Source organism: Cyprinus carpio, chromosome B7 (assembly GCF_018340385.1).
Source record: "Cyprinus carpio isolate SPL01 chromosome B7, ASM1834038v1, whole genome shotgun sequence".
Classification (NCBI taxonomy): domain Eukaryota; kingdom Metazoa; phylum Chordata; class Actinopteri; order Cypriniformes; family Cyprinidae; genus Cyprinus; species Cyprinus carpio.
The window spans coordinates 7,895,705-7,922,364 of record NC_056603.1 but is presented as its reverse complement, the minus strand read 5'-3'; the positions used below and the strand labels follow the sequence as shown (position 1 = coordinate 7,922,364).

The following is a 26,660-nucleotide window of genomic DNA, read 5'->3' as shown; positions in this document are numbered from 1 at the left end:
TTGGAGAAATAAGGCCGATACCTCAGAACGTCTGCACAGCTGCTTCCTGCTTCTTCCAAAATCAAATGCGACAAGGACAAAATTAGAGCCAGAGTGGGACACACACACATAGACAAAAAGTAGTACTGTATTTCTCCTTTTCTGCCTCCACTCATGCACATCATACAGTGTTTTTATTGCTGTTTTATATTACCCATCCTGCATCTTCATCTCCACCTTACTCCAGCACAAACGCCTCAGAGCCGTTCCCTTTATTCCTCCTCTCCATCTGTTTAACGAGTCGAGAGAGAACTTAGAGAGGGAGATTAAATTAACCTGAGAGTTTAGCATGGCTGCTTTAGTGCCCCTGGAGCAGTTCTGGTTGGTGCGACTTCACTCAGGGGTGCAGTATCAGCGGGTGTTTTTATTAAGATGGCGCCCACCTCTTGCCAGTTCATTTGTCTTTAGTGCTTCAGTGGGATTCACCTCCACCGAAGGGATGTTTTTTCCAACTTAGAAAGAGTTTATGCAATGTTATGAAGCAATTAGCACATATTTGGTTATAAGAACTTAGAAAATTTTTCTTTCTATTTATCTCTAGCTGAAAGAAGCTATAGAGGCAGAACTTCGACAGAACGGTCTCCAGGTGACCCCCTTCACCGTGACCAAGGTAATTCAACTGTACGAGACCAAAAACTCCCGACACTCCTCAATGATCGTGGGGAAGACGGGCAGCGGAAAGACGGTCACATGGAGAACCCTTCAAAACGCGCTCAGCACCCTGCATCGCAAGGGAGAACCGGAATTCAACATCATACGTGTAAGACCTTCTCCTTTATCTCAACCTCTGTCTCTCCATCCTTTCTCTGGATCAACAGCTTACAGTCTTGCTTTTCATGTTGTCTAAAGGGCAACAGGTCAACGCAAGGTTCACTCAATAATACAGCCGCCCTGTTAGCTTTATCTAAATGATTTGTTCTGTTTCTTTCCTCCTGACCGCCAGAGGTGGTGCTTAAGCACTTGTGGATTATTGAAGCGCCAGCTCGATGGGTCGAGATAATATATCAAAAAAGTCACGTGGTGATGTAGGCTGAGCTTGGAGTATAATAGACATCCGGTGGCTAGTGTTTTTCCCATGTAGGTACATTGACTGTCCCCCGCTATTATCACTTTATCGGATTCTGTGAAACACCTTGTGCTTCTCGGGTCATATCCGGATGGTGTGTTTCGCAGCGCTTATATGTTGGCGGTTCCCCGCTAACCTTATCTCTAAATAAGGATTTTGTGAAACACCTAGGGCCCTATCATACACCCGGCGCAATGCGACGCAAGGCGCAGCGCAAGTGTGTTTGCTATTTTCAGTCCGGCGCCATTCGCATTTTCCCGTCCAGCGCCACGTCGTTTAATTAGCAAATGCATTTGCACCCATTTGTGCGCCCATGGGCGTGCTGGTCTAAAAAAAAGATGTGTTCAGGCGCATTGCTATTTTAAGGAGCTGAAAATAGACTGCACCATAGACCAACTCAAACCTGGTCTTAAGTCTGGCGCAATGCTTTTTCTTTGTTATTTAAAGAGCGTGTTAGTATAGGTGGGTCCACAACGCGTGTACATGCTGCTTATTAAACACAGGGATGCACAGCAGCACACAAACATGGCAAATATTAAAAATTAAAGGATTGCAATGCATAAGAATTTTTGTAGGCTAATAAAATATAAAAATGCCTACATGTCATAATGGATAGTCATCGCATGTATCAGAATTAGGCTATCTATTTGCTCACACACGAGCAGCTCCGTTTCATCTCGGAGACGCGTTCTGTCTTTGCGCTTGCCAAATTCCACCGTGTAAATAGCAAATCCATCATGGCATGAGCGCAACTGGCTCTTAAAGGGAATGGAAGATGAGATTCTGACTGGTTTATTGCATGTTACGCCCAAAAAACACCCATTACTCATTAAGAGAATAAGGACAACCCGTTTAGACCATGCGCCCGGGCGCGCCAACAGTTTAAAATAGTCGTTAAAATAGCAAAAGTGGATTTGGACACGCCCTGAGCACACCTAAACCAAGCAAACCACACTATTAAATTAGAACTTCAAATCGTTGTCCAATGTGCTTTCGGGTCTACCTGGTGGCTAATGTTTTTTCAACGCTGATAGATCGATTATTCCCTGCTATTTTCGTGCAGAACCTTTGTACGCTCGGATATTGCAAGACATATTAGAGTGGTAACGTTATTGATGTTTTTTTGGCTAAATCACATTTTAGATAGGATGTCAACAACCGCTTAAAAACAACTGCATTTACTAAGAAAAGATAAACTCAAAAATAAAATACATCACATAAAAGAAACGGCATTCAGCTTATGAACTCAACTTACTCAACTTTGAAACATAAATAACACACAACAACAAATAAAGCAGCACACTTACAGGCTGTGATGCAGATACAGCAGATTGTCCCGACAAAGTGGGAACTGCTCTGTCTTTTAGCAAAAGCTTTTTGGCGAAACCAGCACTGTACTCCCTCATGACTCACCTCAAAACTTGACGCTAAAGCAAGACTTCTTTGTTGTAGTCTTGTCTGATCCACTCAACCAAGCATTTTAACCACGACCTCGCCCCTCCCCACACCCCAGCCATTTCCGAAGGTGGGATTTATTTTAATGATATTTTAATGGGCCGCTTTGTGACATCACAAACCCTGGAAAACAACGCTGTAGTTTAATATTTAATTTTTTTGTCCATCCTTTTTTTCAAGTCACTCATTATTTCAAGCTTTGAAATTGGTTTAATCCAAGTCTTCTAAAAATACACATTCACTTTATATGATGAACAGATTTTATATAGGCTTTTATTTACATATACAGTGCCCTCCATAAGTATTGGAACAGTAAAGACAAAATTGTTCTGTTTGCTGTGGAGTCAAGAAATCTGTAAATATAATTAAAAGATGAATATGAGACAAAACTACAGAATGTCACATTGTTGGTAGGTTCAAGATGTGTTGTTGTTTGGTTTTTGCAAATTCTGTAAATCGATAATGTCAGCTCTACTATTGTCTCTCTGTCCCTAATGTTGGGGAATGTCTAAATAATAATCAGCAAAAAATCATACCTTTTCTGTTGACTTCTTTTTAAAGAACTTCAAAAGTTGCGATTGAACCATTTTGCTCGAAAAATTATGAAAACTCGTTTCCGCTTGTGAGCAGCTTGTTTCAGTACCAAGTTCTGATTAGCCAATCGCCGCTGTTTAGTTTGTGAATTATCTTAAGTATATAATTTTAACATTTCATTTGCATGATAAGTTATACATAATACACATTATTAATCTAAAGGGGATGGTAAGGGGGGTTGGTGGTTTTACCAAGAGGATACTTTTCGTCATTTTTTTCAACCAGGGTGATGTCATCCCCCCGCATCCCCCCTCAGTTCGAGCCCTGGTTTTAAGGGCAAAGAGCATGCCTCTGAAACAAATGTCTTAGCAGCAGCTGTTCTAGAGCCTAAAAGGCTACGCCAACCTTCTATTCCTCATTACCATGAAAATGAACCGCCATCAGCAGCCACACTTATTCAGCACCCAATACATTTACCACCAAGACAACAGTGTTTCCCCTAAACACTCTTCGCTGTTTAGAGAACATGTGGCAACAAGGACTTGACACTCATTAAAAGCCCCCCTGACAGACTCGGCTCACTCGTGGGTGTTTTGAAAATGATGGCGTAGTCAAGACGCCAGCTAGCACTAATTGCCGCAGCTTATGATCTCTTTCTTTTCACAGTTGGTTTGGCTGCGGCTAAAGGAGCGCCACTCCACGCTGTGCTTTTAACACAGTTGTCTTTTCACCCAGTCGGCTGAGACTCCTCATGTCTAAAACCGTGTGTTTAGTGTTCATGTTTGTAATGATCTTTTTTGTTTTCAATTCTGTTGTTTTTCCTCATCTTCATTCTTTGTAACCCTTTTCACGTGTCTCATCCTGATGTGGGTAAAAATAGACGAGAGGGGTAGGGGTGGGGGGAATATGTGTTTCTCAGGTTTTTTCTTCTTTAATGATGTTCCTGGAGTGTGTGTGTGCGAGAGAAGGATGCAGGTGAGGTTTGACAGACTGTTTTTATGCTTTGTTGATGTTGTCAGAGTCTCTTGTTTCTCTGTTTAGATGCCATCCAAATTTCCCCCTTTTGTACTGCACCCCATAACATGTTAGGAATAGTATACTACTCTTACTGTTTTTTTTTTAGAGTTTAGTTCCAGCCGTGTTCCAACACACCTGGCTGCAATTTTCAAGGAACCCTAAAGACCTTGATTAGTTTATTCAGGTGGGTTTAATTAGAGTTGGAACTAACCTCTGCTGGGACTAGAAATGGGGAACACTGTGCTTGCTAAATTAAACATTTAACATAATGAGGTCAGGTGACAGAATATTTTTTATTTTAGTATTGAGAATAGCACATTACCAATTACAAAATGTTAAGAACAGCTGAACAATGAGTTGTTATTTTTTTACAGCAGAATTAATGTCATCACCGAATCATTATTTTCCTGTTTATCCCTGTAAAGCTGCTTTGAAACAATCTGTATTGTAGGAAGCGCTCTATAAATAGGTGGGGTGGGGGAGGGGGGCAGATTGAAAAAAAAAGAAGAAGAATACATTGTTTTCACATAACCTTGAATAAGTGGCTTCCAGTTATCAACTAACATATCACAAATGTGTGTTTATTATAGGGCTGTCAAATGATTAATCACGATTAATCACATCCAAAATAAAGGTTTTGTTTACATAATATATGTATGTGTACAGGGTATATTTATTATGTATATATAAATACACACACATAAATTATATATTTAGAAAATATTTACATGTATATACATTTATATATTTATATTCTTATATTTTTATATATATATATAAATATATTTAATATATAAAACATAACATATTCTTCTTAAATATATACATGCATGTGTGTGTATTTATATATACATAATAAATATACACAGTATACACACATATATTATGTAAACAAAACTTTTATTTTGGATGTGATTAATCGTGATTAATCATTTGACAGCCCTAGTTTATTATATACTGTATACTACCATTATAAATTTTGGGTTGGGTCGGTAAGATTTTATGAAAGGTTCTTACATTTTTCTTGGCAATAAACCAACGCTGGATTTATTTGATATAAAAAAAAATTATAAATATCATTTATAGATCAATTTAAAATAACTTTTTTATATTGTAATGTATTTTAAAATGTAATATATTGTTAAATGTTTATATTTTATTCCTGCGATATATATACTGCTGATCAAAAGGTAGAAGCCACGAGTGATTTTTATAATATTTTTTTTAACAGTAAAGTGAAAGAAAAAAAGTAGTGACATTTGCCAACTATGGTAACCCATACTCAGAATTGGTGCTCTGCATTTAACCCATCCAAGTGCACACACACAGCAGTGAGAAGTGAACACACACTCGGAGCAGTGGGCAGCTATATATCCAGCGCCCAGGGAGCAACTTGGGGTTCAGTGCCTTGCTCAAGGGCACTTCAGCCATGGGTATTGAGGGTGGAAGAGAGCACTGTTCATTCACTCCCTCCCACCTACAACTCCTGCCAGTACCGAGACTCAAACCTGCGACCTTCTGGTTACAAGTCCAACTCTCTAACCATTAGGCCACAGCTGCCCCCACGTAATATTGTAAAATATTATTACAATTAAAAATAATGATGTTCTATTTTAACATACTTCAAAATATAATTTATTCCTGTCATGCAAAGCTGAATTTTCATCAGTCTTCAGTGTCACATGATCCTTCAGAAATCATTCTAATATGCTGATTTGATGATCACTGTATTGCACTCACTGAAAGTCATGTGACAGGTGACAACAGTGTATGATACTATTGCATAATATTCACTGTCGCAATCTTTTCCTTTCCAAACATATTCTGAAATACTGCATTATGCTTCTCATTTTTAGTAAGTATACTGTCCAGTATGCAGTAAGGACTACACTAGTATTCTATTCTGAACTTATTCCATAAACTTTTTATGTACTATTATTAAAATTGTAGTAAGAGTACAGTACATACAGTGTAGGATTCAGTAAGTGGTAATGTAGTGTTCCATTCTGAGCATAGCCTAATTCTCTCTCTCTCCCTCCAGTGTTTTCGCCCCTGTCCCTGTCACTGTCTAATTCTCTGTGGGTTTGGGTACCTGTGGTGACTGTGTGTCTGTGTGGGTTTGGCATCCTGGTGTTAGCATATGAGTGTGTGTGAGTCTAAATCTCTGTTGGTTAACGTCTCTAGATACTTTCTGCCTAGTGTGTGTAATTCTTCACATTTTGGGGGTCCATCTTGTTCTCTGCTCTCTCTGTGACTCAAGCTGCCATTTCTATTTGCATCCTCCCTTTCTCTCTCCCATCTTCCTTCTGTTTCTCCATCTCTCGATACACGTCTCCTCACTCTTTTATATCTGACTCAACCCCCCCCCCCACTTTGCCTATCTATTTCTGGTGCCTATCTCAAACTCTCCATGCAAACATCACCTCACCCTGTTTCCTCATTACCTCCACGCCATATAACACACACACACACACACACACACACACACCCTTGAGTCTCCGGTGTATCAGTGTCTCATCGATGTATGATTCCACCTCTATTTGTTTCCTCTCCTGTAGTTGAGTCAGTCTCTCCTTCTTTGAATTCTGACCTTTGAACTTTGCTCATGACCCTTTAGGAGTGTCCACTAAACCCCAAGGCAGTGAGCCTGGGAGAGCTGTATGGAGAATACAACCTCTCCACCAATGAGTGGACAGACGGCGTCCTCTCCTCGCTTATGAGGACAGCCTGTGCAGGTATGTTTTTTGTTTTGTTTTGTTTTGTTCTTTTGGTGTTTTTATTGTTTTTTGTTTTGTTTTTGTGTTTTTTATGTGTACACTGTGTAAGCTGTGTAAATGTCAGCTTAACTTGAGTTTAAAGGTAGGAAACAAAATATATTGCGTAACATTTGGATTCAGCCATTTGTTTGAATCACACTTGTAGTCAATATATGTGCATATAAATACAGCAGTCTGCTGTAGATTTCTGCAGCAGTGCACTTTAATCGTTACTCTTGCGCTTCTCTCTTCTTCACATCAATACAACGTCAAATACATTTGCCTCCAGAACTGTCAAAACTTGTTAAAGAAAAACAAGTTCAGGTGTCTCATTAAAGGGAGAGGAAGCTACAGTACTTGGTGAGTCTGTTTGCAGCCTTACATGCAGCCTTACATTCATTCAGTAAAGGTTACAGCAATAATTGCAAATAACTGTAGAAATAGGTCTTGTATTTAGATCTTTCATCATTTTTTCTATAGGATGCCCACTTTCAATTCATGATGGATAAAATAATTTATTTTCTCATTAAATTTATTTCCGAGTGACACATTACATAAGTAAAAGGTTGTGAATGTGGTTTCATGTTGACTTTAAGGCTTGTGCTCATCAAGAAGTTTAGAAATTTGCTGACCGAAATAACAATCGCAGATAGCAGGTGCGACGTCAGCTGAAGCACTGACAGAGACAGAGGAAAGATAATGAGTCAATGAATCCTGATGTGACAAAAAACAAACAGAAGAGAGAAAGAAATAAGCAAAGAACGGGTGAAAATGGTTGTAGAAAAGTTTGCTGATTTGTTTTCTTTTTACCATCCTGTCCAGCCTGGTCTGCATCCACAAACCCTCTCTGTCTCTTTGCCAGCCTCTTGAGTATCACAGGAAATCACAGAGCTTGTTTTTTCCAGCCTTTCTCTTTGATCGCTATACAGCTAAAACAGCAGGGACTGGCAGCACTTGTGTGTGTGTTTTGTCAGTTTTTGTACTCGTTTTCTGTGTACAGTCCAATATGAAGTTTGTCAGTCTGTCTGAAGTAGACTCTCAAGTCGTTCACAAAGGATGTGTTGTGTTATTCTGGTATTTCTTAATTATTAGTTTATGTACTCGTGCAGAGTTACGTCTTTGGTTGTTGTGTCACTCAAAAATATCAAGTTTTATTATTTTAATTAATTATATTAAAATAATATGTCATTTTTGTTCTTTTTTGTAGTGTATCTCTGTGTTTTGCCATTTGTAGCTGGCATCACACTGATCTGGTCTTTTTGATGTTCCCTGTTTCTCTCTTCATCTCTTTCTTATCTTGCACATTATTCTGACATTATTCACATTATTCTTGGCCAACAAACAGCACAAATTCCCTCTTTCCGTCCTTTTTTTTCTCTCTCTCTCTCTGAGTTTTTTAATTTCAGTTAGATTTATATGCATGACAAATAACAAGAAAGGATGGCTGACAAAGAAATTCTCTTCAAGGAATTCCGCAGTTTCCTTCATTACACACTCTCTCTACTTTTTTGCCTTTAAACTGTTTTTAAGAAGCCTACTGAGCCAGATTCTCAGCCCTTACTGAAGGCATATTTAGAGGCCTACATCTTCATATAGAAGAGTTCTCTCTAAAATAGATTGTTGAAACTTCAATACGTACATTACTTCTTAAGAGTGTTATTAGGCTAAGCTGAACATGATTTTTACAGGGTTGACTTTTGCATGAATGGAGAAAAAAAAATGTATTACTACAGTGGGTCTCTGATGGTTAAGATTGGAGTCTGTGTGTATGCACTGCATTGTTCTTTTGAAGCTGTCTGACAGAGCCAAAAATGTGCCTATCCCCGGATGCTTGTGTTTCTCTCTGGACTTCTGCAGTGCCTTCCTCCCTCTGTTTCCCTTTGAATGTCTCAATGGGCTTCATTGGCATGACAAGTAATGGTGCATTTGCCAAAGAGTATGAGTCAGTGAGTATTAAAAGGAAAATACAAAATAAAAAGGAAAAAAAAAATTAATTAAGCAGTAAGGTACAACAGACTGCTAAATTGTGAATAATACAGCACAGCCTTGAGTACCTTAGTGCTTATATAAAACAATTAGGACACAAGTGTTTATTACAGAGTCTTATTTTTTCATTAAAAAAAAATATATATATATATAAAAAAATAATTAAAGGTATAGTTCACCCAAAAATCAAAAACCTGCTACTGTCCCTCATACAGTGGCAAGAACGGTGCTGCCTCTACAGCATTCCTTTTGTTCTGCCGATTATAGGGAAGTTGTTTAGTTGTTAAATTGTGATATTTGTAAATACTTTTGCAGTTTTCATTGAACTGTGTGCATTGAGTCATAGTGAACTATAGCTCTGACTCAGTTTTGTTTGGTTTGCTATATAAGAACAACCATTTATCTTGTTCTTTGTTTATTTTGCCATGTTTTCAGCCTGCTTGTTCCCGTTGCTGGGTTGTTTGCTGAGTGTGGACCTAGTCAAGATGATTCCCATTTTTCACAGAGGACAGGTGTACATTTCTGGGCCAGATAACTTTGCATTTGTTTGGGTTTCCCAGTGTGTTTAATTTAATCACATTTCATTTGTGTTCTAGTGTGGTTTAGTCCAATCACAGGATTATTCTGCTCTTGAACTTCAGTCTGTAGTACCAGGCTTGTTTTGCTAAACTCTTGAATTTACAGGATTTTATACTGGTATGTTTGGAGACCACTAAGTTCTAAATGGTTTCAGAGTTTAATTGCCGGTTTTGTGTCATCATAGTTAATGGATATCAGCCTAATTATACCCTGCATGCATTCTTTCTTTCTTTCTTTCTTTCTTTTTTTTTTCAGAATTCAACAAGCAAGGTCTCAGTTGGGTGTTTTTCCCATTTGGCGAGTTCTTGGTTTGTTAGTGGACCACACACGTCGCTGCCATAAAAAGCAATGGCCTCAATTACTGATTCTAATATTTTCAGCCTCATTTTAATTGAAATCTCAACAGGACATTGCCTTTTTACGACACAGTGGGCCCTGTGAGCCATTCCTCTCAATTCTTTCACCGCAGGGTTGATGTTGCCTGTGGACCGGAGTTTCAGACCTAATTGTACTTTGATGAATGTGTGATATAATTGGATATGAATATGTTTTTCATGCACGTACATCTGGATCTTGAAGGTCAATATTCAAGTTTAATTTTAGGTTTACTGCCAGGATAAATGGTCCAGTCTGTCAGTATTGTTCTAGTAGGTCCAACTTTTGCTGTGATCCTGAATCAGAACCAGATCTAAGCCAAACTGAGTGATACCAGAAACTACAGATGCTGATATCAAATATTTTCATTTAGTTCATTCTTTCTGTCAACAATAATTTGTGAATTACCCCCTTCAACACTTGAAATTAGAATTATAAGACAATGTGCAGTCAGCTGGACATTATTACAAAATAAACACACGGTCAGGGGGTCAAATTTTGCATAACCCAGTGTTGACTATTTTGCATTAATGAACTGCTGGCGGTTCAGTAACCTTTTTTTTAAATGGTTCCTTACCAGATAAATGAATGAATGGACATGGAATATAGATCTGAGTTGAAGAGGTCAAAGAGTGATTCAAGAGATGCAGCTATGTCGGAAATTGGTTGGGCCGATGGACAATGCAGTTCAGCGTCCATTATACAAAAATATTTGACTTCAGAGTGCAACGATCGATCAGTCAGTATCAGATATTCCAGACAGTTAATTTTTAATGTCAAACAGCAGTTAGAATGGAAGGCTTTTATAAAGTTATGGCAAAAATCTTGCCATTTTTGTTTGATATTTATTTCAATGAATGTTAGAAGTATAATCAGATGTGTGCTGTAATTTTGGTATTAAAAAGTCAATTTCACTTCTACCCAGGAGATTGTGTGCTTTTTGAGGAATTCTAAGAGTCTGGTATTGATTACTACAAAACAGCCTTCCCTAGTTACCTCCCACACAAATGCTTTAGTCATTATTACGGATAAATTCATTCCCCCTTCAAGAGCCATATTGAATAGCTTTTGGAGAGCAGACTGGAATTAGTACATTTAGCTCTAGTGCATTTGCTTTTTAATGTGGTCGTTTTGTCTTGAAGCTCTTGCGCGGTAATGCAGAGATCTAATGGATTCTGATCTCAATAGCTGATTCGAACACCTCAGGCTGTTTGTTTATTTAATTTTGCTTAGAACTCTCTTTTTCTCCTGCTTCCCCTGCAATTAAATTTTCCTTTAGTTTGTGCCTAACTTCTTCCTTGTACTTTTAACCTAATTTGTAGAGCCGTTTTGTCTGCAGCCCTTATACTGTGTACATTAAAATCTTTCCCTCACACAGACAGGTGTTTCCTATCAGTCCTGAACTCTGTGACCATACTGACCAAGACCACTCAATTCGTGTCCAGTCGCATCACCATTCTCCTGCCAGTCATCAGTCCAATCAAAGGCGATTGTTCTTTTTGCAGCCTTCAGTTTCTTTTTCTATCCCAGGTGTCAGTAGGGGTCTTAAACTGGTCTTAGAGGGATAGTTCACCCAGAAATGTACATTTTGTCATAATTTTCTCGCTCTCATGTTGTTCCAAACCTGTACGCATTTCTTTCTAGAAACCAAAAAATTTAAGTTCTGTCATCATTTATATGGATTTCTGTCATAATGTACTGTAAAAGTTAGGTGGAATGGACTTTAAATAGAAAGACAGAAGTCTCAGGTTTGTTAAATATATCTTCATTTCTATCTCTACAACTCTCTGAAGATTTTAGCATGGTAATGGATGTGACAGTGTTAATGGTTTTTGGTCTTGGCGGAATAGATTTGCTACACTGCTGAATTGCTGCTGCTGCTGGTTATTGCTGTTGTTGATTATTGCTGCTGCTGCTGCAAGCAAGTACAGGACCTTGCTACAGTCAATACATATGCTGTGATATGGTGCTGTGAGTATTTAAGAATACTGCTGCTGCACAAATAGCATATCAAATAACCCGTAGCAGATCTATACATGTGGAGCTGGGGAAGGTGAAGGGTTTCAGAGGAACTGCGAAATGCTCTCGTAAATGCTAAACAGCCATTTAAATGTAAAGCATCAAGCTCATTGACTGCATATGCAACATGAACCGATCAGCTTGTGCCAAGTTTAACGCTGTGAATATCATCGGTTTGCATCGGGGATCCATCAGCCTGCGCCATCTAGAGTTTCATGACAGAACTTGGCATTTATTTTTTGAAGATGAATAAAAGTCTTTAAAACAACATGTAGATGAGTAAATGATGACAATATTTCAATTTTTGGATGAACTATCCGTTTATGCTGTTATTTGATATGTGTGTGTTAATGCTTTTCTGATATCATTTTGAATGTAAGCTCACAGTTTGCAGTGGCTCAGTGTGGCTTGTATCTGTTGCCTGTGTCTCCTCCTCCCTGTTCAGAGAGAGAAGATGGCCCAGAGGAGATGTGACACTTCCTGTAGCTGTGTGTGACAGGTCTGGTGTTATTCGCTTACCCAGGCAGCCAGCAGGCCTGCTGCTTCCAGACAGGGCGCGTTTGTATGTGTGTGTATAAGACAGATGGGCTGTGCGCCGTGTTTGTGTTTTATTGTTTTGAGTTCAGTAAATGAGACACACATGGGCTGATAAAGGGACAGGAAAAGATAAATGATCAATTAGAGGCTTCACCACAATTGCCTGCAAGTCTCTCTGGTGTCTGTGAAACCAAAGTAGGGAAATGAGACTGACAGAGAGAAGAAGAGAAGGGGAAAATGAAAAATAGAGAGACAAAGAGATCCAGGGTGTATTAGGAAATTCACATTCATTCTGTGCCGGTGTGTGTGTGTGTGTGTGTGTGTGTGTGTGTGTGTGTGTGTGTGTGTGTGTGTGTGTGTGTGTGTGTGTGTGTGTGTGTGTGTGTGTGTGTGTGTGTGTGTGTGTGTGTGTGTGTGTGTGTGTGTGTGTGTGTGTGTGTGTGTGTGAGAAGCACTAACACTACCCCTCTGTGTGGCCGAACTCAGATGAGAAGCCTGATGAGAAGTGGATTGTGTTTGACGGGCCAGTGGACACGCTGTGGATCGAGAGCATGAACTCTGTAATGGATGACAACAAAGTCCTCACACTCATCAACGGAGAGAGAATCTCCATGCCCGAACAGGTACCGGTGCCAGAACATACTCGGCACACACAAAAACCTCTAATGCTGTCCACCCAGGGATATTTCACTTCTGATTCCAGACCTGATACTGTGCACTTCACCTCACTAACCCATCAGTGTACTACAGAGAACTATTTAGTATTTCCTTCACTTACGACCTTTTCATCAGTTATTGGGTGAATCTCTGGAAGAATTGCCTTTATTCAAATGTTTGGGTTTAGGAAGACGTTTTACTTTTAAATTAATTAATCATTTTATTCAGCAAGGACACTTTTAATTGATAAAGTATCAGTAAAGATTTATTTTATTTTTTCATTGTAATAGCATTTTACAGTATTGTTGCTTTTACTGTATTTTTAATTAAATAAATGCAGCCTTTGTGAGACTTAAAAAGAAAAGCTTTCAAATACTAAAATAAATAAATAAATCTTAACAAGCCCATACTTTTAAATGTTAGTGTATTTTGCATCAAGAAAAGGAAGCTTATTTTTAAAAAACTATTAAAATGTTTTGCAAAGTGACATTATTTTTATGACAAGCATATCTTCTTCCTAAAATCTCATTAAAATAATGCATTACTACACTAAAAAAATGTTGCTGTAATAAAAAATAAAAATCTCTGTAATTCAATTATGTTGTACAATTTTACTTGTTTATTTAATAATTAATTTATATACAATTATATTTTTCTATTATATAGTTTATAGTGATTAAGATGATTTATTAATATTAGAATTTAGGTGGGAACATCATGTCATAGAAAAAAATGTTGCAATACATAAGATCATAAAATAGATGTCTTTTTTTAATTTCTTAATTATTTATTTTGTTTAAGTGTGAAATAGGACGCTGTCATGATCTTGACAGGTTTCTTGAGATTCACTTTTCAGCTAAGTGACAGTTCTGTGCTTATTTGGTTGGGTTTAACCATTAATGAGAGAGTGTGTTGCAGGTCTCGTTATTGTTTGAAGTGGAGGATCTAGCTGTGGCGTCTCCTGCTACCGTGTCCCGCTGTGGAATGGTTTACAACGACTACTCTGATTTGACCTGGAAGCCTTATGTTCAGTCCTGGATGGAAAAACGGCAGAAGGTTTGGGTCGTAATGTGAAGCATCGTGTTAATCATTTGGGAAAGTGCTTCATCTCTCTTTTGCTCTCAGGTTGAAATGGATCATCTCAGGCAGCTGTTTGACCGCCACATAGACAAGACCCTCACCTTTAAGAAGACTCATTGTAAGGAGCTGGTGCCCATCACTGAACTGAACGGAGTGGCATCGCTCTGTAGGCTCTACGACTCACTGGCCACTCCAGAGAACGGGGTCAGAAAACTTTCACTTCAGTGATGTGTACAGCTAATATTGCAACTGCAGATGGACCGTATAACTGACCATCATTCATGGAACATCAGTGTATTGCTCAAAACATTTAGAATGACATGAGGGCGATTTTTGTTTATGGGTAAACTAGTCCTTTAAAAGCATGCTTTTATTCATATCTGGGGTGTATTTTTACTGACTGTTCTGTTTTCTGATCTTGCAACTCTCAAGTCTTATGTCAGTGTCTGGCTTAATTAATCTTAATTAAACGTAATATTTAGCACTACTGTAGTTAGTTTACAGAAGCGTAATACTGTAACTCTCTCTGGCTGGTCAGGTGAACCCAGCGGACTCTGAAAACTTTGGCCGTATGGTGGAGCTCTGGTTCATCTTCAGTCTCATATGGTCTGTGTGCGCCTCCGTAGATGAGGATGGACGCAAGAAGATTGACAACTTCCTGCGGGAAGTAGAGGGAAGTTTCCCAAATAAGGTATACAGTGGGCACAAATGTGTATGAACACTTCTGTGCCGTTAATGTCACCAAATAGAATGACAAAATAATGACTTAAATACATGTAAAGTGATTTTATTTTTTTGTAATCTAGTTCACACATTTTTAAGTATCCAAATACTTTTTGGGGCCACACTAGTCTACAAAAAGTGTGAAATATATAACATGTTTGTGTAATTAATGTAAATGTATGCACGCACATACTCACACATGCTAATGTTACATGAAAAGTACTGATGCTCTGGATCTAGAACAAATGTTTAAGCCTTTTTGCCTACAGAAACAAATATATTAGTGGAGAAATAATCACCTTGTATTAAACCTCAGGACACCATCTACGAATACTACGTGGACACCAAGAACAAAACGTGGGCGTCATTTGAGGACAAGTTGCCCAAAGGCTGGCGCTACGCCTCCAAGTGAGATGTGTGTGTGTGTGTGCCCCATCCTCCCCCTATTCAGGGGTCTCTGCCAGCCGCCTGCGGGCTCAGTCAAAGGCCTCTTGCCTGGCTCCCTCCCAGACTTCTGAATTCCCCGTCTATTCATATTTCTCATCTTTTTCATCCTTCTTCATCTCTCTCTTCTTTTCCCTGCTCTCATTTGTCATGTCAGTCCAACTCTTTCCCCTTCATTGTCCTTTGTCCTCTTGGCTCTCTTTGCTCCCTCTTTGTCGGCTGTCCATTTTTCCATCCTGGGGTTCTTTTTTTTTCTTACCTGACTCTTTTTTTTATCCCTCTGTTCATTTGAAATGTCTCGCTACATCTTTCAATTTTCAGTCTTTCAATCAAGACTTTTCACCTCCTCTTCCTCCTCGGTATTCTCATTCATTCTGCTCTCTCAACTCTATTTCCTCCCACCCGTTTTTGCTCTTTCTTTCTCTCTCTCTAGCTCTGTATTCTACTTTTTTGTCCTCTTTTTAAAGCATGTCTCATACTTAGCTGTCCCACTTTTCAGCTTTCTTTCTGGCGTCTTTTTAATTATCACCTGTCTCTCTGCAGCGCTCCGTTCTATAAGATCATGGTCCCCACAGTGGACACTGTGCGCTATCATTATCTGGTCAAGGCTCTGGTGTCCACTCAGCACCCTGTGCTCCTGACAGGTCCAGTGGGGACAGGAAAGACTTCAGTGGCCCAGAATGTCCTGCAGAGCCTAGACTCAGTCACGTGGGCCATGCTCACCATCAACATGTCCTCACAGGTGATGAGAAACAGTTTTAGTATTAGTAATAAGGTGAATTTTGATCTCAGCAGAAGCACTTAATAAATACCAAGAATGATCAAAAAAAAAGGAAAAAAAAGAAAAGAAAAAAATCATTTTTGCAGTTAAATATCTAAACATCTTCAGGAAAAGATATTTGAAAAGCAACAGTTTGTTAAGGTAGCACTTAAGCAAGTGTGCAGGAATATTAATATATCTTGAAATATTTTTAACCATAAAATTTCTCTTTTTTTTGTCATGTTTATTATGCATTTATTTTAGTGCTGTCAAACGATTAATCGTATCCAAAATCAGAGCTTTTGTTTACATTATATATGTATGTATACTGTGTATATTTATGTATATATATATATATATATATATATATATAAATACACACACATATACAGTCAATATTTTGAAAATAGTATGTATTTATATGTATGTATTCATATTCTTATATTTTATATTATATATAAATATATTTAATGTATAAACAATTTTTTTATATATACAGTTTATATACATGCATGTGTTTGTATTTATATATACTTAATAAATATACACAGTATACATACATATATTATGTAAACAAAAACTTTTATTTTGGATGCGATTAATCGCGATTAATCGTTTGACAGCACTTTTAACAACAAATAAAAGTACCATGTTGTGTTGGCAAGTGAAATATAAGCATAAAAAAAAACTTAAGTGCACTGAAAGATATGATTGAAAGAAAAAATGTTGAAAAGGGCTATTCATGAACCATCACCAGGTGTCTCCAGGGGGACTTCTCCTGTAATAAGTGAGCTGTAATTTGGGTTGAATAAAAGAATGAGTAATAATGAATGAATAATAGGTCATTTTAGTTTTGTTAAGAATATTTTGTAGCATAAAAGACTGACATATTAAAATAGTTATGAGTTCTGGTGCTTGGAATAAAAATATCTCCAGAGAACAAAAATGAAGTGTATTATTACTTTAAGAAGTTTGAGGTTGGTAAGATTTTGTATTTATTCATTTTTTAAGTTTATGTATGCTCATCGGGGGTGTATTCATTTGACCAAAAAATATAGTAGAAACAATAATATTATGAAATACTGTAGTATTATAATTTAAAATTGTTTTCTATTTTAATTTATTGTAAACTGTAATCCATTCCTGTGATGACAAAGCTGAATACTCCAGTCTTCGTGTCACATGATTCTTCAGAAATCATTCTAAAATGCTGATTTGGTGTTCAAGAAACATTTCTTATCATTATCCATATTGAAAACAGTTCCTGTGGAAACTGTGATACATTTTTTAAGGACCCTTTAATTGATAGAAAGTTCAAATGAACAGCATTTATTTTATATACAAATCTTTTATACATGCATTTAGTGTCACTTTTGATTAATGTAATGCATTATTGCTGAATAACATATTTATTTCATTCAAAACAAAACTGAACAGTAGTGTACACTCAGACACAAATTTTTATGTGGTTAATCACTCTCTCTCTCTCTGTGAGTGTGTATGTGGTTAATCAGTGTGTGCAGTGATATTTTAGTAGTCCACTCTTACATCTGTAATGAGCTGAGTCATTGCTCAGATAGCCCAACCTGACGAGCAAATGTTAGAACACATGGTGAGAGCTCTACCATCATCATCATCAATCTCCAACTATCATCATCATCATCATTTGTTATTATAATAAAGAGTTTCCCACTAATCTCCAAATCTGCAGTCACGCTCACTGAATATTTTATCGAGTTTACTTGCTAACGTTCTTGTCCTAATAACATTATTTTTGTGTCTTTCTTTCAGACTAGCTCTAATAACGTGCAGGAGATCATCGAGTCTCGAGTGGAGAAGAGGATTAAAGGTGTGTATGTCCCAGTGGGAGGGAAAAGGATGGTTGTTTTCCTGGATGATCTCAACATGCCCGCCATGGACGACTTTGGCTCACAGCCTCCTCTGGAGCTGCTCCGTCTCTGGATCGACTATGGCTTCTGGTACGACCGCCAGAAACAGATCCTCAAGTGTATCAAGGTAAGACCGTGTGGGTGCATTTTATTTGTTTTTATATGAGTATATATTTTAGATGTGCATATAAATACATGTCTTCTCTCTTTTTTGCCATGATCTAAGGACATTTATCTGCTGGCTGCTATGGGGCCCCCTGGTGGAGGGAGGACTCAGATATCAGGACGCCTTCAGAGTCGCTTTAATCTTATCAACATGACATTTCCTACAGTGAGTAGAGAGTCACTCTAAACTAGGTGTAAATTGAGGAACTTATGATGGAAGTATGACTGCCAATGCTTTCCCGTTGGTGCACAGCATGTAACAGTTTTATAGTGTAAAGCAGCTATTGACAAATAACTAAAAAGGAAAGAAAAAAGTTTTTATTTTTTATGCAAATAAATTAGAAAGTAAAAGGACTAATCACAATTCAGTATTAAAATATGATGGTGATGCTATAGCTGTTGTTTAAATACAGAAAACTCTGCAATAATGTATGAAAACTTTAATCATACAAGTATTGTGGAGATAGCACATTATTAAATAGAGAGAGAGAGAGAGATAATATATACTGGATTTTATTCCAGCTGTGCAGAAAATAGGTATAAGAAGAAGAAAGTAATAAGAATTTCAATACAGTTCTCACGTAGCAAGCACTGTAATAAACCATGCTTTAAAGCACATGACTACAGATGGTATATTTGGATTAAACCAGTTAGCGTTTTTATCGCAGCCTAATTTGAAACTAGTTTAAAGCCACTTACAAATAAGAAGAAACACAAGCAATTTATCATAAAGGAGTCAGTAATATTAGAAGTGAGTTGTTTAAAGTTTTTATTGAAAATGCTGAAATATTTTATTTCATGTTCACGTCACACTTTCTGAATAATGAAAACAATTTTATTAAAAAAGAATAAAAACTGCATACATTATTTCAGTTATTAAATTCTGAATATATCATTTTTTATATATTATTTCTTTATAATATTTTTGTTGCAAAAATGCATTAAACATTTCATTATAGAAAATGGCTTTAGATATATATAAAAAGAAATACATAAAAGGGATACAGCTTTACTTGAAGCAGTATATTCACCCCAAAATGAAAAATATGTCATCATTTTCTCACCCGTATGTAGTTCTTTCTTTCTTCTGTAGAAAACAAAAGGGATGAGATGCATGAAGGATGAGAGGATGATGATTGTGACTGTCAAGCTCCAAAAAGCACATAAAAGCACTGCATCATAAAAGCACCATAAAAGGGGTCCAAATATTTTGTGCTATATTCCAAGTCTTATGAAGTCATATGATAGCTGTTTGCAAAGAACAGACTAAAATTTGAGTCATTCACTGAAAATCTTTCCCATCACCCGTTTGATCCTGCTGCAGTGATATATGCAATAATGTCTAAACCTCATAAGCAAAGCACTCTCTTTTCTCAGATGGTGGTTTAACCCGCTCGGTTCTAAGGGGGTTTTGGGGGCCTGGAGAAGTTTTGACATGCCCTGACTTTTGTGCTTTTTTTCAGTTGCTTATTAACATAATATAAGACTGTTAAACATGGACCTTATAGCCTAGAATGATTGTTTCAAAATGATCTGAAAATCATCTTGTTTACTCGCTCACAGAAAACAATAGATTGATTTAAATTTTCTAAGACACTTTTTGTTTCGAAAGGGCATATGCAAGTAGGCATGATGACCATGAATATTAGTGTGATTCACACCTAAGAAGACAAAGGCCTGCATAATGAGCCTTTCAGCCAGGTGTGTGACTGAGAGGGAAGAGTTACAAGAAAGAATGTGAGGACAAAATAAATGTATTTTTTTTTATGTTTGTAGTTTATTTAAAATATTATCCCACAAAATAACTTGCGAGTGCAGTTAATCAGTTTATTAGGAACAATCAAAGCTGACTCTCAAAGCTGAATTTTTAGCATCATTACTCCAGTCACACGATCCTTCAGAAATCATTCTAATATTATGATTTGCTACTAAAAAAAAAAATAATATATATATATATATATATATATATATATATATATATATATATATATATATTATTATTATTATTATTATTATTATCATTATTAATGTTGAAAAGAGCTGAGAATTTTTTATTTTTTTTTTTTGATGAATTGAAAGACCAGCATCGTTTGTAACATGATTATTGTATTTATCATCACGTGTTTGCTAAATAAAAGTTTTATTTTCTATATATACTGACTCCAAGCTTCTGAATGGTATAGTGTATATTGTTACGCTTGAAGTAAGACTGGAGTAATGATGCTGAAAATTTAGATTTGATCACAGGAATAAATTAAATTTTAAAATATATTCAAATAGAAAGCAGTTATTTTAAATAGTAAAATATTTCACAATATTACTGCTTTAGCAAATGCAACTTTGTATGTAGGCCTATACAATATACAGTTATAAACAGATATGGCTATATTCATGAACAGAGAATAGCCTATCACAGTAAAGTTTGTCTAATCATTCTTATTGACATTAAGCTAGCAACATTATAACTCATATTACTTTTATATCGTATTGCTGTCTAAGTTATAGAACCTGGCATCATGAAACATTTAGAAGATGTGAATGAAACTTAATAATGTTTCACTTGATTATACATTTAGTCAGGAATTATAGTCTGGAAAATGTCTAACTAGTAAATGTGTACAAGTTATGTGAAAACTAATACAAGTAGATAAAAAAAAAAAAGCAAAAACTTTTTTTTATGAGCTCTGCAGGATCAAGCCGCTTTATTTTTTTTATTTTTTTGAGGTAATCCAATTCTTATTCCTCTCAGCGCGTCTACTTGGGGTGAATTATGTCTTATTCCTCTCAGCGGAAGCGAACAGTAAAATAAAAAAACTTGAACAGTCTCGCTGCTTTGTTTGCTGTCATGTGGGTGTTTACACGCCGCGCGCTTCACATTGTCTATTGTAATATCAATAGTGTGCTCACCGCGTGGGTGTGGTTGCATTAGATATAATGAAGGGAGATGTGAATGATGGGACATTGCGTTGTTTTCATATGGATTACTTTATCACAGAATATTTTTATTTTATATTTTTCTAGTTTAAAAGTAGACATGTCAATCTTTCTTTAGATATATCTCTCATGTCTCTTTGTTGAGTATTCACTGAGTTACAGTTCATTTTAATGACGTGTTTCTAAATGAAGATCACGCAGAACCAAGGCGGCAGACAGCGCACCCTGTTTGTTTTCTTTATTTTGTAAATGCACAAAGTTTTGTTGTTATTATGTGTGGATACAAATAAAAGTAGACCCTTAACAGATTCGATTGATGTATTGCTCTTATCTGTACGATCAAAACTGAAAGTGTAATTTAAGTTCTTTTCGGTGTTAACAGCAAAAGATGCCACAAAACGCGTATCCGCGTTAGTCGACCCCACAAGGTTAATATGATGTTTCTGTGCATCAAATTCACCAATCACTTTTCCTCTTTTGTCTTATCTGCTCTATTTATCTCCTGTTTTATCTGCCCCTGTAATTTCCTCACCTCTTCTATTCTCTCCAGGAGTCTCAGATAAAGCGTATCTATGGCACCATGATCAGTCAGAAGCTGCAGGAGTTTGAGGAGGAGGTGAAGCCCATCGGGGGGGTTCTGACTCAGGCCACCCTGGAGCTCTACCACGCCATTACCGCCCGCTTCTTACCCACGCCCGCAAAAATACATTATCTCTTCAACCTCAGAGACATCTCCAAGGTACTTAACATCATGTGTCATGTGTGATTGTCTCTCAGCTGGAAAAGGAGCAAAATGTGGTTTAGGTACACCCAGTCTGAGCATAATATCGCTTCGATTCAGACCGATTGATTCCAGAAAGATGAAACAAAACATATCAGTCCACTTTGCCACTTCAAGACCGCATGCCTAAGATTCAAATGTGTTTGAGGAAAAGAGTGACTGACTGAAAAAGACTGTCTCTTACTTTTAATCATGTACATGGTCGTACAAAATAACACCTTTTCAGAACACGATTTGAAAGCATCTGAGACTGCAAGGACACTTAGTGTATTTCTTTTGAGCTTGATCAGACAAAAAAAAAAAAATTAGACTGACGGGTTTTTACCATGTGCAATATGTCCTCCAATCCAGGTGTTCCAGGGTTTATTGCGAGCACACAAAGACTTCCACGACACCAAACAGAGCATCACCCGCCTCTGGATTCATGAGTGCTTCAGGTACGAACAGGCACAGATCTGCACATACAGATACTGGTGTTAGAGGAAGAAACCGGTAAAGTTTTGTGTATGTTTCAGGGTCTTCTCTGATCGACTGGTGGATCATGCAGACATGGAGACTTTTGTGGGACTTCTGTCAGAAAAACTAGCTTCTTATTTCGATGTCCCCTACCACACAATTTGCCCTAACAAACAGCCTCCTATATTTGGTACACACACATACACACACACACTGCTAATTTGGGTGTCACTGGGCACTCCTTGCCCTAATTACAGTTTGTATGTGTGTTTTATTGTAGGTGATTTCCTGAGGGAGCCACATGTGTATGAGGACCTGTTGGACTTCAAAGCTCTTAAGGTTCATATGGAGAACGAGCTAGAGGATTATAACCTCACGCCTGGTGTGGTTCCCATGAGTCTGGTGCTCTTTAGAGATGCTATAGAACATGGTAAGAGCACAGTCAGAGAGAATGGAGTAGTTTAGCATAGTGGTTAAAGATCTAGGCCAAAAGGTTGCAAGTGTGAGCTTACAATGGGAACTCCATGAACTATCACCATTGTGCATTTGAGCGAAGTTGCTTCTGGGTGAGTATATGAAGGTGAATTTTGAATTATGACATCATATAAAAAACAAATCCCACTAGTTCTGTTCTTTTGGAGCCATCAGTATTCATGGTACAGTTATATTACAGCACTCATCATTTGCTTACATCCATATCGTAATACCCGTGATTCAGTGCACACTCTCGAGTCCCATAATTCAGTGACCAATCTCCTCAGTTCTCATTCAGTGCTTGCACAAATATAACTTTCTTCAAAATCACATGCACTTCAGCCCTCAGATCCCCCACAAGCATGAATAATTACCCTTTTCATTCCCACAAAGAAGAACGCAATCGCATTACAAACCCCTCAGCAGGGAGAATAATTAGGCGGCCGGTTCCCCAGCCTATATGTCACTCACCCGCATGTAGGCATTTACTGTCAAAAGCGCATATAAGAATGCTTTATATGCATCCTGTCACGCACACGCCACACTGTGACATTAAAGTGGTCTCACATTCAGCTCGGTGTATGCGTCTCGCATGCCACAAACACTCAGTTCAATGACATGCCGCTGCGCGTAGCTGATTGATTACGAAATTAGCAAGCATAACGTGTATGTTTATATGCCTGTGTTCATAACTAATTATGGTTTTGTGCCAATTAGTTTCCTTTGTGATCGGTTGTTTGTTTGGCCTCCTGCAGCTATTATGTGTGCCTGTGTATTTGTATGCATTGACATTTTAATGTGTTATACTTTGTGTTTGTAAATGTTGCATTGACCAAATGACACACATGATTCATGCAAGTAAATGAACTGTTATGATTCTTATGATGCAAACAGCGCCCTCTTTCTGCCCCCTCAGTAACGCGTTTGGTACGTGTGATCAGTCAGCTCCGGGGGAACATGTTGCTGGTCGGTATCGGTGGCTCAGGCAGACAGAGTTTATCCAGACTCGCCGCCTACATCTGTAAGTTTACAGTCTTCCAGGTGGAGGTCACCAAACAGTACCGCAAACAAGAGTTCAGAGAGGGTGAGTTCTGCACACAATTTATAACTTACATTTACTCATGTGGCAGTTGTATCCAAAGCCACTCACAGTATATTGAAGGTGTACTTATTATTATCATGTGTCATTCCTGGGAGTCGAACCATGACATTGGCATTGCTAGCACCAACAACAGATAAGAAGCCTCTAAAAACATCTCATGAGTTACTTCATATAGTTCATGTCTTCTCTCAGTCCAGTTACTTGACCAAGGCAAAGTTAATTAAGTAGCCTGATTGGGACACCAGCAAACCAGCATCTAAAGCAATTTTCCCAGTAGTTTAAAGAGTTATATTAACATTCAGGCATGTTAAATTGTATTTCAAGACCAAGTAATGTAAGGCAGTTGGCTGAGTTATATTTTCAATTTCAGATCTCGAATATAAAGCTCTTTTGATATATACCAAAGGCTTTGATATTTTGTCCTGTGGTATGTTGTAGTAAATGTTTCCAAATGCTGAAGAATAACGCCTCTTGCCCTAGCGCTCAGGACCAAAGGATCTGTTATGTTATGCACACTGTAGCCTTCATAACACAGTTTAGTGTGGCCTCAATGCAATATTTGACATATTTCTTCTCCCCATACAGATATTAAAAAGCTCTATCGGCTGACAGGAGTGGAAAACAAGCCCACTGTGTTCTTGTTTAATGACACGCAGATCGTGGACGAGTCCTTTCTTGAAGACATTAACAACATTCTGAGCTCAGGGGAGGTGCCCAATCTCTATAAAGCAGATGAGCTCGATGAGGTGTGTGTGTTTGTATACATTTTTAATGCGTGTGACTGTTAGGGTTAGTCTTCTAAGTGACAATGAGAGCAGATTTTTAACATGTGTTGTTTGTGTAGATTTACAATGCTCTGTCAGACTCAGCCAGGAAGGACAATATCCTGGAGACATCAGACGCCATGTTTAACTACCTGATAGAGCGCGTCAGAAACAACCTGCACATTGTGCTGTGCATGAGCCCTGTAGGAGACCCATTCAGGTGCAATTTTGATTTAGCGTGTTTTATTTGCATGACAAAAAAACTGCATTGATATTGCTATTTTTTTTGCAGCAAAGCCTCAGTCAATAAGAAATGGAGCAAACAACAGTGCAAATGGAATAAAAAATGTATATCACTTATAAAATGATAACATTTTCAATTAAATTATACTGGGTTGTGAATTATATGTATGATCCACAAGAGTTGCATAAATCCAATTTAATAAATTGCTGCATAATTTTACTGTTAAAATCAAATAATAATAATTATTATTAATAATTATTATTTATTTTACAGTATAATTGTATTATTGCAATAGTAATTTTTTATCTTTATTGATTTAATTATTATAATTTAAATAATACAATTATTGCTATTAATGTTAATAATAAATTATAAAACTATTTTATTTTACAGTACAATTGTATTATTTCAATAGTAATTCATTTCTTTATTGATTCAATTTTATAATTTAAATTATTATTATTAATGTGTAGTCATACTGAATTAATTTAACAATTTTATTTATTAGGCGTGTGCTCAGCTACTGTTTTCAATAATATTCAATATGATTGCAATAATAGTAATAATAATAAATAATTATAAAAACAGTAGCTGAGCACATGCCTAATTATTAAAATAAATGAAATATGTAAAACATAACATTAGCATAAATGAAGCAAATAATACATTTAAAAGTATCAATAAAGATTAATTAAAAACTGAGCAATGTGTCAGTTAGTATTAATAATGAACATAAAGGAGTGTACATAAAGACAATGAGAAAAAAGGCAATCAGAGTCCTCCTTAGTGTGGCAGGCAAAGACATACTGTGCTAGTTACTGTACATACTATGGATATCACATGTAAAGGCATGATTGTAACCCGCCACCACTTCAGCATTCAGTCTCCACAAAATCCCATGTGCGTGGATTCAATAGCTGACTGTAATACAGCACACATGCTTGTCTACTGCTTATAATCTAATGTGCTCAAATAGTGAGTCAGCCTTGATTACCATGCTAACTTTGAGATCCATCCTGTGGCTTCTTATGGCTTAAGATCTCTCTCTGTAGGCTTGATTAACAATGAACAGCAATATACGGTTTAACCGAACAGACCCGCGCACAGTATAGCTCCTTATGAATCAACCGATGACTCAGTGTGTGAGTTCAAAGAGGATGCGAGATACAACTGTGTGAAGTAAGAGGAAATGACAGGAGTAAACCTCTCTGCCACTGTCATTTCACACACATCAGGAAGACAAAGCTCTGTCCTCCATCTACAATCTCTTTACTGTGTGCTGTCGTATACTCACAAGTGTCTTCATAAACGATGTAGTAAATTTGGCTTCGCCTTTCTCTCTTTCTGTTTACTTTTCCATCTTTAGCTTGCTGTGTCTCAGTCAATTTCAGCTTCGGGGCTTTATTGGCATGACGAACAACAGTGCATTTGTATTGCCAATGCAGTAGCTGCTTAGCTGCAGTCCATAGTTATAGTGTGCCAAATCAATAATGATAAAATATGACAATGAAAATAACAAGGAAGGGCTATAATACAGGTAAATATTAGGTTAAATGAGAGACGGCGATAAGTAGACGCAGTACATTGCTCACTGGCCCCCAGACACCAGCTGGTAAAACATTCTTGTTTTGTAATTATGCCTGTCACACTTGCAGCACTATAGAACCATGCATGGGAAATGTTCTCGTTAATCACTCATTTGCATCTGCCGTCACATGAAGGAGGCGGTTGTGCGTAATGTGACCCGTAGGGCCCTGACTCATTAAATATGACAGCCCGAATCATCCAAGCATTCACTCTGATTGGTCTGGCAGTGGTCTGACT

The 26,660-nt window shown here is 37.4% G+C and overlaps 1 protein-coding gene across 1 annotated transcript in view; it reads left to right on the top strand.

Moving 5' to 3' along the window:
• dnah2 (dynein, axonemal, heavy chain 2) overlaps positions 1-26,660 on the top strand; it is a 138,879-nt gene that overhangs the window by 81,537 nt on the left and 30,682 nt on the right. The window contains 17 exon segments of the mRNA XM_042727001.1: positions 581-799; positions 6,729-6,846; positions 12,850-12,986; positions 13,939-14,076; positions 14,146-14,304; positions 14,639-14,791; positions 15,140-15,231; positions 15,811-16,009; positions 17,819-18,043; positions 18,143-18,247; positions 21,566-21,754; positions 22,148-22,233; positions 22,312-22,442; positions 22,533-22,682; positions 23,643-23,810; positions 24,414-24,574; positions 24,673-24,812. Coding sequence (XP_042582935.1) covers positions 581-799; positions 6,729-6,846; positions 12,850-12,986; positions 13,939-14,076; positions 14,146-14,304; positions 14,639-14,791; positions 15,140-15,231; positions 15,811-16,009; positions 17,819-18,043; positions 18,143-18,247; positions 21,566-21,754; positions 22,148-22,233; positions 22,312-22,442; positions 22,533-22,682; positions 23,643-23,810; positions 24,414-24,574; positions 24,673-24,812 — 2,570 coding nt within the window.